This window comes from Lagenorhynchus albirostris, chromosome 2 (genome assembly GCF_949774975.1).
Source record: "Lagenorhynchus albirostris chromosome 2, mLagAlb1.1, whole genome shotgun sequence".
In the NCBI taxonomy this organism is placed as follows: Eukaryota; Metazoa; Chordata; class Mammalia; order Artiodactyla; family Delphinidae; genus Lagenorhynchus; species Lagenorhynchus albirostris.
In genome coordinates this window covers 176,201,483-176,215,743 of record NC_083096.1, presented here as the reverse complement: position 1 = coordinate 176,215,743, position 14,261 = coordinate 176,201,483, and the positions used below count along the sequence as shown (strand labels likewise).

Below are 14,261 nucleotides of genomic sequence, written 5' to 3'. Positions count from 1 at the left end.
TCCTGCAAAAACCACAATAAAGACTCTCACCTGTTTTTCCTTTCATTCCTTCTGTCTCCTGACCATCCCTAGTGCTTCCCCGTGTGGCCCTGCATGGCTTCCACTCTTCCTATTTCTAGAGATGTGTGAGTAGAAAACTTCCTTCAAGACAGTTATTCTGGGGCTTCCCTGGTGGCGCAGTGGTTGAGAATCTGCCTGCCAATGCAGGGGACACGGGTTCCAGCCCTGGTCTGGGAAGATCCCACATGCCGCGGAGCAGCTGGGCCCGTGAGCCACAACTACTGAGCCTGCGTGTCTGGAGCCTGTGCTCCGCAACAAGACAGGCCGCGATAGTGAGAGGCCCGCGCACCACGATGAAGAGTGGATCCTACTTGCCGCAACTAGAGAAAGCCCTCGCACAGAAACGAAGACCCAACACAGCCAAAAATAAATAAATAAATTAAAAAAAAATCTCCCCTAAGCATTAAATTCTTGTGATAAATTAAGCTTATATATATATATATATATATATATATATATATATATATATATAAAAGACAGTTATTCTGCATGCCCCCAGTTTCTTCTAAAACTCTTTGACATCAGTAGTTCCCTGATCTTTCAAATAAACCTCGGGGTAACAGATGAGGGAACCACAGCCCAGACAAGTCAGGTGACCTGCCCAGGTCAAGGAGGTGGCAGCAGGTCCAGGGTGTCCTGACTGTCAGCTCTAAGCTCTCAGTCCCTCAACGGGACCATGTGGCATCTTCATTTCTGATGCAGACGATCATTTATGTTGGTTATGTTTAAAAAGGGACATCATCTCGTTGGTGTCTTGTGCAAAAGCAATGCCATTCTTTCTAATAATGTGAGGGGAGGGCCTTTTCTTCACATGACGAGGGAGAAGAGAGGAACATACTTTTGCACCTACTGATTTGAAAGAGAGATACCGGGGTGATGGGGCCTATATGCCAAGGGAACCCACCCAGGAAACCTGTGCTGGGAGCTGGGGGCGAGCGGCTTCCAGACCCTCTCATCCCGCGACCCGGAGGAGGCTGGCTGGGGAGGGCACAGACCAAGCCAAAGTCAGAGACAGAAGAGGCCTTCGAGGTCATTTAGCCCCAAGGTCTAAAGCGTGTGGCTGGGGAGAGGAGCGCAGCCAGCACCGTGTTCCGGGGGATTCGGCCAGCACGGTGCCCTAGGTTGTTTCTCGTGTGCATGTGGTTCCCCTCCTGCCCCTCCCTCTCTGATGACTCCCACCTACAGCCCCCAGGGGCGTCTGGGGTCACCACTCATGATCTAGAGCAACTGAGAAAGAGGACATGACACAGGTCGACTGCTGGCTAACAAGGAAGTGGGGACAGGGACCCCGATTCCTAGCTCTCTGGGTCCCGAGTGACCCGCAGCTCCCTCAAGGTCCTGACTTCTGCCCTTGGCATTTATCCCATGACCAGCCCAGAGGATGGAAGAGATGAGGCACCCGGGGGCTCCTTGATGGGCAGCCTCTGAAGCAGAGGGGCCAGGCTGAGAGCCACTGGGAGGATGGGCTGTGAACACACAGATAATGCCCGTCTCCGGGGATTGTCGACATCTGGGATTTGACAGAAAAGGCTTAAATCCGGTGGGATTTGTAAGCCTGTTTGCACATTTCTATGAATTGGATAAGGAAGAAAAGAACAGCTTCTACGTGCAGTGCTGGCGGAAGCTGTACTCTGAGCATCTTCACATGACATCACTCGAGGTCAAAGGGCAGGTGCTATCACCTGCATTTGACAGAGGGAACACCAGGGCCCAGGAATGTCGGGGGATTTATCTGCCGTCAGACAGTTCACTGGAAGCTCGGCCACGGTCACGGCTGCCTAGCTGGATGTCTAGTGCATGGCGTGCCCAGCCCCCATCCCTAAGCTCTGCCCGCCAGAGCCTCCTCCCCGGACCTGGAAATTGGGACCAAGACAGCACAGTCTCGCGCAGCCTCTGCTGGTCTCGTGAACGGAGCAGCGTATTTTTGGCCACATGGATGGAAAAATACAGAAAGTCCATCAGTATGTGAAGGGGGGTAAAAAAAGTGTGAGAAGCAGAAGGTGAAAAAAGGAGGCGCTGTGTTCCCTGCAGCCTCTCGGGTCTCAGCCACGAGCTCCCGGAGGCCTGACTGTTCAGGACTTGGGTTCCTGGTGACACCCACATGCTTACAAGACACCCTTCTGTCTGCTTATGTCAGAGGCAGCTGGTTTCCCATTCATCGGGGTAAACTGAGATCGGCGGCCTCAGTGTCCTGAATTCCCCCCACCAGCCATTCTCACTGCACCTCGCAGAGCAGAGGCTAACAGACTCCCAGAGTGAATGGCTGCCCCGCCGTCTTGCCAGCACTGCTCCAACAGATGGGGCGGGCACAGCTAGCTCCCTCCCGCCTTCGCAGTGGAGAGCCTGAGCCTCAGGACTTGACCAGGATCACACAGAGTCTGCTGAAGGAGCTAGAGAACCCCTCTCTGGGCTCTGTCTTTGCTAAAGGGTGATCTGGATATCCTTGGCCGACCGAGGTCGGAGAGGGGGTATTTGGTGGGGACAAAAGCCAAGGCCAGTGATGTCGGCCTGTGCCCCCAATGGCCCTTGTGATGCAGCCCTCGGGAGTGTGCATTCGTCCACTCACTCACACATGCCCCCTGCCCCACGGAGCCCCTTCTACACTGGGCATGGCCCCAGGCGCTAGGGACACAGCAGGGGGCGTGCTGATCTGGTGCTCCTGTTTCTAGAGGGACAAGACTTGTGAACGAGATAATGTGGACTCAGTGAGCGAGACGCCACAGACACAACAAGCAGATATGACGAGGAGAGGGTGGGGACAGGACTGCTTGGGCGGGGTGGTCAGGGAAGGCCTCTCTGAGGAGGGGACATCTCCTGGGGACGTGATGATGAGGAAGACGCAGCCATTTGGGTTGGGAAACGTCTTAGCAGGAGAGGGAGCCGTAAGTTAGGAGGTCCTGGTTGGTCACTGGCACCTGGCGTGTTCACGGGACAGAGGAGCCTCGTGGGACCTAGGAGGGAGCTGGCTTGTCCTAAGTGCAATGGAAGCCAACAAAAGGTTTCCAAACATGCCATATACTGCACCAGCTGCTGGGGACTCAAGGAGAAAAAGACGCGGTTTGTGTCCTCAAAACAGGCCAGACCTGTGAACTGGCAAGCTCAAGTAGTGGCCATAGAGATAACACAGCATCCAATGAGGTCACACAGGCCAGACTCCCAACCCGGCCTTGAGGCCCAGAGGGTTGGAGGCTGGAAGGCCAAGTCAAAACCAGAAGGGCAGAGAAGCAGAGGTGGGGAAGGGCAGGAGGGAAGAATCGGGGACCTGGCTGGCACTGTTTGGGCAAAGACCCGAGGGCAGGAGCCCAGGACACTCCCAGGACTGGACTGACACACTCTGCTGTTCTCCTACAGTGACCAAGTTCAGGATACAGTTTGGCTCACATAACCGTGAACACACCCAATTCCGGTCCTCACGACAACCCACCCACGAGGAGGCCCTTCTGGGCCATCACCACACTGCCAGCCCGAAGGACAAGGCCTGCCAAGCACCTCACTCCCAGCTACCTCGGAGACCACGGGGTTCTGGGACAGCGGGCACTGGACGGCCACTTGGCTGAAAGGCCTACGCCTTTGGGTATCTGAGTCAGATGGCAGCCTGTCAGCTTCAGGTAACAGTGACACTGACCTCTCCAGAGCAAATCCCCAACTGCCTGTGCTCCCCCGGGGCTGCCCTAGCTGGGAAGGAAGGCGGGTCCTCTGTCCGCTAGCCCGGCAATGAGGTCGCCCTTTGAGTTAATTGATAGAACAGCAGGATGGAGGTGACATTTCCAGAAAGATCCAACGTTTGGGACAGAGTAGCGGGACCGGGTGGGGCTCTCCAGGGAGAAGAGAGACAGGGCAGGGCTGTCTCAGGTCATGTTTGCAGTTGACTCTCCCCCGGACTCCAGATCGTGGTGTCTGTAGAAGCTGACACCCGACTGGGACCCTGGGGATGGTGAGAAAGGTGACGCCGGGGAATCAACTCTAATTAAGACATAAGTTAAAAACACATGAGCCTATGACACCAGGAGATGTACAGGCCTGTGAACTGCAGGAGGAGGCCCCTTGCAAGAGCGAGCAAGACCTCAGTCAACCCCTGCCAGCAACGTGGTTCTCTTAAGTGTAAAACACAAGGGAGCGGTCCACTCCGCTGGCGAGCAAATCATGCAAATTATAGCAATAAGGGGATGTCATTGTTCTGTCTATTAAATTCGAAAGCATGTTTAAAAATAATAATACAGGGCTTCCCTGGTGGCGCAGTGGTTGGGAGTCCGCCTGCTGATGCAGGGGATGCGGGTTCGTGCCCCGGTCCGGGAAGATCCCACATGCCGCGGAGGGGCTGGGCCCGTGAGCCATGGCCGCTGGGCCTGCGCGTCTGGAGCCTGTGCTCCGCGACGGGAGAGGCCACGGCGGTGAGAGGCCCGCGTACCGCAAAAAATAAAAAAATAATAATAATACATAAACCTGGGAGAGGCACGGTGAGACAGGTACTTTCCATTTGCCAACAGAGCCTGCTGTCTGGGGTGCAATTAGGCAAAAAGGTATCCAGAGATTTAACATAACCATAGACTCTGACCTGGTGATTCCACCTCAAAGAATCCACCCCAGAGAAATAAGCAAAGATGTCCACGAATTTACATGAATGAGGATGTTCAGTTCAGCACCGTGTATATACAAAACAGAAAAAAAAAACAATGCACATTTCTAACAACAGGAGACAGGTTCAATGACTAGACATAAAATGACCTCTTACATGACCGTAAAATGTTAAATTTTCAAAGAGCTATAATGACAGGTAACTCTCACAACTCAGTAAGAGGAAAAGAGTCAGTAATAAGATATATAGTATAATATCAATTTGTTTAAAATATATATATGTGCATAAGAATAAAACCAGAACTAAACACAGTAAAACTTTTGTAGCAGTGGGATTCTGTGTGGTTTTTATTCTCTTCATGATATTTATCTACATTTCCCAAGTCTACAAAGGACCTGTTATTTTATAATCAGAAAAATAAAATGCTTTTATTTTCAAAGAAAACGAGTCACCTTGGAGTCACCTGGGCAAAAAGGACCTGTGTGACCTCCAGGCAAGCATCAGCTCGTGCTCCTTTGGCTGAATTACTGTTTCTTCTGTCAGTATGACAACAAGTCCCCACTCATCTGACCAAATCAGGCCCTCACGGCATCTGACATCAGGAAAGGGAGGTGGAGTTACTGGGAGATGGGGGGCGGGCTGCCCCAGAAGGCCGCGAGTCTGGCCTGCTAAGCAGGCAGGGTTAGTGATATAACTGGTGAGCACCCCACTCGCCATGAACCCCCTCCTTGACAGGACTCTGCCTGCAGGGTCCACTCTGCAGGGGCTGAGCCACACCACAGAATGCCCGGGTGCTCCAGGCACTACAGTGGACCTTGTCTCGGAGGCTTGTACCCACCCAAGGGGCCAGGGTGAACAGACTCAAGGCATGACATGCAGCCGTGTTTAATTTCCCCCCAGTCCCCGCTTCTCCCAGCCCTTGCCTCCCCACAGCCTCCCTTGTCAAGGTCCCAGTTGCAGCTCAGATCTCTCCCCTGGGGCTGTGGGCTGTGTCCTGCAGGCCACACGAAGCCACGGCTGCAAAGGGAGGTGACAGAAGGTGCCTCACTATTCGGCACCCCTCACCCCCAGGCCCCAGATCCTGCTTGGGCTTCTCCCATAATACACACTCAGGGCTCCGTGCGGTCTGTGTCCCAGGGGAAGCCTGCTGGCTCCAGGCACCTCTGAGCACAGAGACAGCCCCTCGCCTGCCGGCTATGGTTCCTCATACCCAGTGGCCTTTCCCGCCTGAGGCTCCAGGCTCAAGGCTGGGACATGTGAGATGTCCTGTGAGCCCACAGCCCCGGGCTGCCTGAGTGATCTGCCCCCTCCCCACTGCACAGAGACTATGGCCACCTGGATTCCAACAGAGGGGTCTCTGGAGGGACCTGGTCTCCCCAGACCTCAACTTCCCAACCTTTAAGACACAGACAGTCTTCCCTTCCCTTGAAACCATAGAACTTTAGAGTTGGAAGGAACCTTAAAATCCTCCTACCCATACTCCTTTGTTTACCAAAGAGAAATCTGAGACACAGAGAGACAGGAAAGTCGTATAACGTCACACAGCATTTCCACAGCTGCAGCAAAATGACTTCCCCCTCCAGCACGGTTTTCAAGCTTTAGTGAGGGTGCACTGCAAGCCCCTTTCAGGGGCTGGGGGTGGGGGGAATTAAAATGCAGATCCCCGGGCCTCACCCCCCGGGCACACATCCAGTAGGTCTGGGGCCCCAGGAATCTGCATGTCAAACAAGCTCCCTAGGTGATTAGCACACAGGTTTCTCATCACCCGTGTGTTTTCATTCCCTACCCACCTCACTGGGCTGCTGTAATGGGAAGGCAATGGGAGGGGCTGGAGGGCTTTTTAAAGATCACTGTCTGCTGAGAAGGTGCTCATGCTTCCCTGTCTCCCCACACCTTGCCCATCTCTCCCTCTCTATCCTGCTGGTCACTTGAGCGATTTCCCAGGTCTCTTGCTTCCAGGTCTGGAGCCCTTCTACTGAAAGAGGGATGGTCACTGTTCCCTTGATGGTATACTGTCCCACTTGGCCCAGGACCTACTATCTACTGGGAGAACCACCAGACCAGGTGCAGAATCTGGGGCTGGAAGGTCAGCTGTCACCCATGAGAGTCGGGGATGGTAGGACAGTGCTGGGGCTATTCTCACCCTCCAGAAAGCATCAGGAGTGGGGTCAGACGCTCCTGAGTGCAAGCTCTTCTCAGTCACTAATGATGTGACCTTTGCACCTCGTTTGCTTCTTGTTGGGGAAGTTGTGGGTAAAGGTACTTGCCAGGCGCAGGTATTGTATTAAAAGAGACGGCACTTATAAACCACAAACCACCGCTATAAGGTAGGGCCATCGGGCAAAACACAGGATGGCCAGTGACGTGAATTTCAGAAGAATAGCAAGTAATCCTGTGTGTGAGAATATCCCAACATGGCACGGGACACACTGATACTAAAATATTATGCCGCGTCGATCTGAAATTCAGCGTGAATTGGGCATCCTGGAGTTTTGCTTGTTTGTTTGCTTGTTTGGGGTTGGTTTGCTTGTTTGCTGTTGCTAAGGTGGCCAGTGGGCATTCTGGCAGGCGTCCCCTTGCTCTCTTCCTTCAGACCCAGCACCGGCAGGCCGGCTCCCCCTGAGTCCTCAGACCCAGATGCTTCCGTGCCCCACTTCCCCATCAAGCCCTGAGGAGCCTGCACAGAGGGGACCGGCTGCCCCCGACGGGTGGCTGAGCGCTCCCATCAGCAAGGAGGCTCACTGGCAGACGATCACATTTTTTTTTTTTTTTGCAGTACGCGGGCCTCTCACTGTTGTGGCCTCTCCCGTTGCGGAGCACAGGCTCCGGACGCGCAGGCTCAGCGGCCATGGCTCATGGGCCCAGTCGCTCCGCGGCATGTGAGATCTTCCCGGACCGGGGCACGAACCCGTGTTCCCTGCATCAGCAGGCGGACTCTCAACCACTGCGCCACCAGGGAAGTCCCGATCACATTTTTTGTGCTGTCAGGGCTAGTCAAGGTCACTTGCTCAAGGTCACATGTTCAATTTGCTTCTCTGGGGGAGGAGGGACAGGGGAGGTGAAGGAAAGACAATGAGGGTGGGTCCCCTCTGCTCCTTCCTCTGAATTGCCTCCCCTGGGTGCCTGCCTAGAAAGCCTTGGAGCTTGTGCCCCATGGTGCCTGGCTTTCCTTGGTGGGAAGTGGGTAGTCAGCGTGGCCAGGGGCGGGGGGCGGGGAGCCAGGAGGCCCTGGTGCACTCCCAGCTGCTTCTAACTCTCTGTGTGACCTTGGGCAAGTCACTCGCATCACCTCTCTGGGCCTTCCAGAGAAAACAGGGTAATAGTAACAGCACTAATGCTTATTAGTACATACTGTGTGTCAGGCACTGCTCTAAGTACTTTATAGATAATACCCTTTCAATCCTCCGAACTAGTAGGAAGTAGAGGCAGGATTTGAACTAAGCAGCTCTGTGCTAGAGTCTGGGCACTTGGTGCCCTTGCCCGCTGCACCTGTGAAAACATGAGAGGCCCAAATGCAGGAGGAGGAGGGAAGGGGGTGACCGACACCTAGCGATCACCTAGATCATCTACTCCTTGCTACGATTACCACACCCTCGACAGAGCCGACTTCGCACAACCCTCGCCGCAAACATGCTGTGGGATTTTGATCTTCAGTCTGAAGTCAGAGGCAGGGAAACGGAGGCACAAAGAAGGTCAGGGGCTTGTCTAGAGTCATAATCTGAGTCTACATGGGAGCTCAGCTCTCCCACGTCAAGGCCTGGGTTAGGTGCTTCGCAACCGCCCCACTTCCGGTTCACAGAGCTCGGGACGCTGCTCTGGCCACAGAACATGGGCAGTGAGGTCAGAGCTGCTTTCAGTGCTTCACCCCAGGAGATGCCGGAAGCCCCCATGCTGCCATGCTGCTGTCTCCATCCTCTCCCCGCCTGAATGAGACCAACTCTTCCCCAGGGCCTGGACACTGTTCCTTGCTCTGGACCCGTCCATCCTTACCCCCAGCCACACATCCTCATCTGATGGCTCTTCGCTGTCCTACATTACAGACAGTAGGAAGGATAACATTTTATATTCTTTGCTCTTTAATTTACCCGCTTTATCTTGACAATCACTGGTCAGATGGATTGGTCAGCACCACTGTGTCCCAATTTCACACAGGAGGAAGAGGAGGTTCAAAGAACTTTCCCAGAGTCACCCAGTTTTTAAGCCAGGACTCCAGTAGAGGCCTCAGAGGGCAACCAAAGTACTGTAAAGATGACGAAACCGAAGCCCAGACAGGATACCTGTCCCGGTCAAGGTCACAGCCAGCCACAGCACAACTGAGACTGAAATCCACAGCTCCTGACCCGTCACCCCTAGCCCTCGAGTGAATGATGGTGGGAGCCAATGACAGCACCTCAACTGACAGCTGGGGTTCATGATGCCAACTCTACCAAGAAGCAAAGGCAGATGCCATGAGAACCAAGGGGAACCGCCGTTCAACAGTGACGTCTGCATCTGGACCTTCCTGTCTTCTGGTGGGGAGGGTCTGGGGAGTGAGTGAAGGCAAAGTTTAAAGTCAGGCGACTCTGTACCTTGCAGGTCAGATCTTTTTAGGACTTGCTCATGTGGGAGAGCCAGCCTGGGCTTAAAGTTCCAGCTCAGGGACCCGTGTCTGCAGAGAAGTGACGGCCCCTGATACCTGGGATTTGTGCTAGTGACAGTACAGAATGAATAAGCGAGCACAGGAATTCCGGACACAGATGAGCAGCATTTCTGAATTCTCAATAAATGGAAAAAATATATATGTACCCATGATAAATCCACATCTATGTCACCTTTTATACTGTGGGTCTTTCAGCTCTGGTTCCTGTTCTGACAAACCCTCGGGGTCAAGGTGGGAGGTGGAGTCTGGCTCTGAGAGGTCGCTGCTCACATGCTCACCAGGGGAAGCCTGGAATCCACTGAAAAGAAGGGCATTTCACCCGCCCCCTGTCATGGGGCTCATTCTTATGTATGCTGGAGTCCCCTCTCCTCAGCTCTGCCTTTGCTTCCTTCCCACTGGCCTTCACAGGCTCTCTTACCTGCTGTGCCCTTATGTTCCTGTCTGCCAGGTGGGGACGTATGTCCATGTCACTGCCAGAAAAGTGCACGAGGCAAGCAAAGGGTGCCCCAGCCCACAAGACTGTTCAGCAATTTCACGTCTGGGCTGAAAAGCTACTGAACGGCCAATCTTTACTGCATGACTGGCTCTTAGCAAGCTGCTGCTTTTCCTCACCAGGAATATTCCTCACTCCTTTTAGACAGAAGAGCAAACTGGGAGCTGAGAAAGGAAGACCTACTCAGGTTACAGAAGCCCTTGGAGAGCTCTTAGACCTGGTGGGCTCCCTCCCCATGTTCAGTGTAGTGAGATGGGTGCTGAAATGCTACCCATGGAGTAGGGTGTCTTCCACTTAGGAGGGGCCCAGAAATAACCCACACCCACCAGTACTAGGACCCAAAGCCCCACAGGATGATCTCGGAAATCCAGGTCCCAAACACTACTGGAGAAACAGGGGGGAAAGCAGGGCAACCAGGCCCAGAATCTCCAGAGAATCCCAGATGTGTCCCTCCCCACTCCCCTTCCCTAGCAGAGTCCCAGGGAAAGTTCTGGGAACCTGGGAGGGTTACACCGGGAGCAACTGTCATCCAGGACAGTGGCCGTGGGCGCCCAGGCCTCCCCTTCCAGGCTCAACGCGAGGCCGCTGCCCTAGGCTCTCCCCGCGCGCTCTGCCTCACTCCTTTCCGCTTTCCGGTCCGGCCGGCAGGCTCACCTTTGGGCAGCTTGGACACGTTCTCCTGGATCCAGGAGAAGAGGTGGGCGAAGTCGCAGTCGCAGAGCCAGGGGTTCCCGTCCAGGCGCAGGGTGCGCAGCGCAGGCAGCGCGGCCAGGGCGGCCACGTTGAGGCTGCGCAGGTTGTTGTCGTTGAGCTCCAGCACCTGCAGCGACTCCAGGGTTTCGAAGGCGGCCTCGTGCACGCCCGCCAGGTTGTTGTTGGCCAGGCTCAGCTTGACCAGCCTCCCGGCCGAGCGGAAGGCGCCGGCGCCCAGCTGGGTCAGGTTGTTGTAGCTGAGGTCGAGGAAGGCGAGCTTGGCCGAGCCGCTGAACGTGCCCTCCTCCAGAGAGCGCAGAGAGTTGTTCCTGAAGTCCAGGTAGACCAGGTCGCCGTAGAAGATGAAGAAGCCCTCGGGGATGTGCTGGATGCGGTTACCGGCCACCAGAAGCTTGCGCACGTCCAGGGGGAAGGGGTCGGGCACGCTGGGCAGCCCGCGGTCGCGGCAGTCCACGGTGTGCGGATCGGTGCAGGCGCAGCCCGCGGGGCACGCGGGTCCTGGCGGGAGCAGCAGCAGGAGGCTGCAGAGCCCCAGCGCGGCGCCGGCGCCGGCGGGGGCGCGGGGCGCGGCGCGGGGGCGCATAGCCGGGACCCGCGCGAGCGGCGGCGACGCGGACGCGGCTCTGGGGCCGAGCCCTGGCGCGGGGCGGCGCGCGGGGTTCCGGCGGCCAGACGCTGGGAGCCGGAGGGCTGCCGGGGCGGGGAGGGCTTGCGCCCGGGCTCGCGGGGCGATGGAGCGCAGCGCGGACCGACCAGGGGAGCCCGGGAGGCTCGGGCGGAGGGGGCAGCTCCGGGGAGGGAGAGCCGAGGGCCTCGCGAAGGATTTACCCTAACAGGAAATTAACCCGCTGGAAAATCCCGGGAGAGAGGCGGGAGCGGCAGGGGTGGCGGAGTGGCCGTCCCAAACGCGGCCCCGCCCGGGCAGCTTATTTCCGACACCGGGCAATAAGACCTGTCTTGAGGACTTGGCGCGGAACACTCGACGACCAAGTTCAGTGACCAAGCGCCCCCAGCCCCAGTGGATTTCAGAGGGCGTGTCACGGTCGTGCGCCCCGCACCCCCGCGCCCGCCTGGTGCCAAAGCGCGCTCCCCGCGCGCCACCCCTTGCAAAAGGGAGCGCGACCTGGGTCCCTCTGGCTCTGCGCCAGGGCATTCCCGGCGGGCTCTCGCGGGCCGCGCCAGGGGCTGTTGATCCGGGGTTGGGCGGGGCTCCAGAGGGCTCCAGGGAGCTCCAGGGTGGCTGGTCCTCCTTCCACCTTTCCTCCACCGGCACTTAACCCATCTCAGTGAGACAGGCGGAGTCAACCAGTAGGCGCTGCCAGGGCCCCCGCTGTGGCCCGAAGGAAAGCCAGGGGCCAGTCAGCAGTTTCCACACTGGCCCTGAACTGGCAGCCACCTGGGCGCGGATCTGCTGCTGATCTAACCAAGTCCCAGCCGAGAGGCTCCCTCAGAGGCCTCAGAGGCCAGGGTTCCCAGCTGTGTGGCCTCAGTTCCAGTGTTTCCACACTCTGGACCCCGTGTGCCCCATCTGTAAGATGGGAAAAGGTAATATGCATGACACCAGCTTTGGGGGAGGAACACAGAGTCAAGAAACAGAGTTTAAAAATGAGCTTTTCGGGCTTCTCTGGTGGCACAGTGGTTGAGAGTCCTCCTGCCGATGCGGGGGACGCGGGTTCATGCCCCGGTCCGGGAATATTCCGCGTGCCGCGGAGCGGCTGGGCCCGTGAGCCATGGCCGTTGGGAGTGCGCATCCGGAACCTGTGCTCCGCAGCGGAAGAGGACACAACAGTGAGAGGCCCGCGTACCGCAAAAAAATAAATAATAAACAATAAATAAAAATGATCTTTTCCCTCTTAATTTCTACTCCATCCTCAACCAGCCCCCAGCTTTGGTCCCCAAGGAAGGTGGTCAGGGCGGTGCCAAGGCTGGAAGGACAGCAAGGAATAGTATGTGTAGCCTCAGAGCCTTCACCAGCCCCCAAGTCAAACTCCTTTCCCTTCCCAACCCCATTTAGAAACTTTTCTAAGGGGAAGTCCCCACAGAGCCACCAAGAGATTGTCCTGCTGTTGGCTATTTTGGTCCAAGTGTCCTGGAATTGATAAGCTCCCCCTGGACCAAAATAACCCAGGAACAGCTGTTGGGCAGCAGGCCCCCAGAGCCCGTGCCCTGGCCCCTGGCCCCACGCGGATTGATGGAGCCTTGAATTCTGAAGCCACAAAGCTAAGCCCTGGCCTTTCTCCAAAGGTACACGCAGCTTGACGCCTTCCGATGGATCAAAGCCTCAGCCTCTGGGACACAGCCACGGGCGCAACAGAGCCCTGGGTGAGGAGGGGTACAGAGCCCTGAGGGAAGCTCTGAGGCACTTGGGGGCCTGCCTACACCCCAGGCCTCCACACCAGGCCTCCTGAGTCTCCTGTCTGTGTCCCCACTCTCCCAGGGTCCCCAGTTTGTCTTGGTCATCCCCCGCTGCAAGGGCTCAGCCCCCATTCTGGTCTCATCCCTTTGATGAGGCAGGTCTGGGGGAAACGTCTGAATCGTCCCAGAGTGGGTGAACACCCCAGGCTGCATAAATAATGCATTATTGCCGTGTCAAGGCAAAGGCAGGTGGCAGAACAAACGGGTCCCCCCATTACAACTCTCCAGGAACACCCTGGAACGATCGGTTACACCCTCCACCCCTCCAGCCTCAGGCTTGGCTCTGGTCCCTCACTCTAGCACTGAGGGGAACCTATTCCTTACCCGTCTGAGCCCCTAGCATCGTTGCTCGGGGCATCTGCGTTTGGCTGGGCTGCCATCCTACACACGTGCCCCCCTGGGCCTGTGTGTCTGAGAGCACCTACCTGCCTGCCAAGTGGTCTGGTAGGCTGGAGCCCTGGCCGGAGTGTCAGGCCCCTGGACCTGGTCCTGGCCCTACCCTTAGCCACAAAACCTTTCACAGGCCACTCGACCTCTCTAGGGAAATACTTCCCAGTCGGGGATCCTTGGGCCCCCTGAGGATCAACTCTTTTCAGAATTTCAAAAACTCTGGTGAAAATTGGGCCTTTTCCTGTAAGGAGGTCACCCAGAGCAAATGCTGCAGTTCTTGGCAATGAACTCAGTGATAGCCCTAGTTCTTCTGTGTTGAGCAGAAACTGGTGACTTTGATTCATGGAAACAGATGAATTTCTACCTAATAAGTTCAGAGCATTTAGCAAGGGCCTGCAAAACAGGGGGTTGCACGGTTGTAAAAGAATCAAAGGGTCCCCGGTAATGAAAATGTTGAGAAATGACACTCTGGGCCTTGACTGCCTCATCCTGAAACTAGAGGGAAAATACCTTCCCTCTCCCCTTCCACAGCCACTGTGAAGGCCATGTGGGGAAATATTGGTTTGGAACGTGAGCTGAAAAGTGTTTGGAGAGACACTGCATATAAAAGTGGCGGTAAGTCTTGCTGTGGCAGGAACGCCTTGCTTCTTGCTTTGTGTCCCCCAAAGTGCCTTGAATCCAAATCGAAAGGCTTTTTTTGTGAATAGCAGAAGGAGCAGACATGGCTGGGGCTCGTGGGGAGCAGACAGGCCCACCATATTCCAAGACTCCCATGCCTTGGGAAAATGCAAGCTTTGCCACCTCTGATTTTCCCCCAGCAAGGAAAACATAGCTGTGACCTCAGCAAGGTCACACCGTGAGTCAGTGGTAGCCGCTGGAAATAGAACGCAGGCATCCTGACTCCCCTGCCACCCCACTCACCCTGCTGCCTCCCTGGGAAGGGGGCCTCTTACAGATTGAGGAAAAACACTGCA

General features: G+C 56.0%; 1 protein-coding gene across 1 annotated transcript in view; it reads right to left on the bottom strand.

Annotated features, from left to right (window-relative positions):
- The window catches only part of LRRC38 (leucine rich repeat containing 38), a 34,946-nt gene extending 23,881 nt beyond the window's left edge, over nt 1–11,065 (bottom strand). The window contains exon 1 of the mRNA XM_060141974.1: nt 10,423–11,065. Within this exon, the coding sequence (XP_059997957.1) occupies nt 10,423–11,065 (643 nt within the window). The remainder of the gene's footprint in view (nt 1–10,422) is intronic.
- Nucleotides 11,066–14,261: the final 3,196 nt, after the last annotated feature.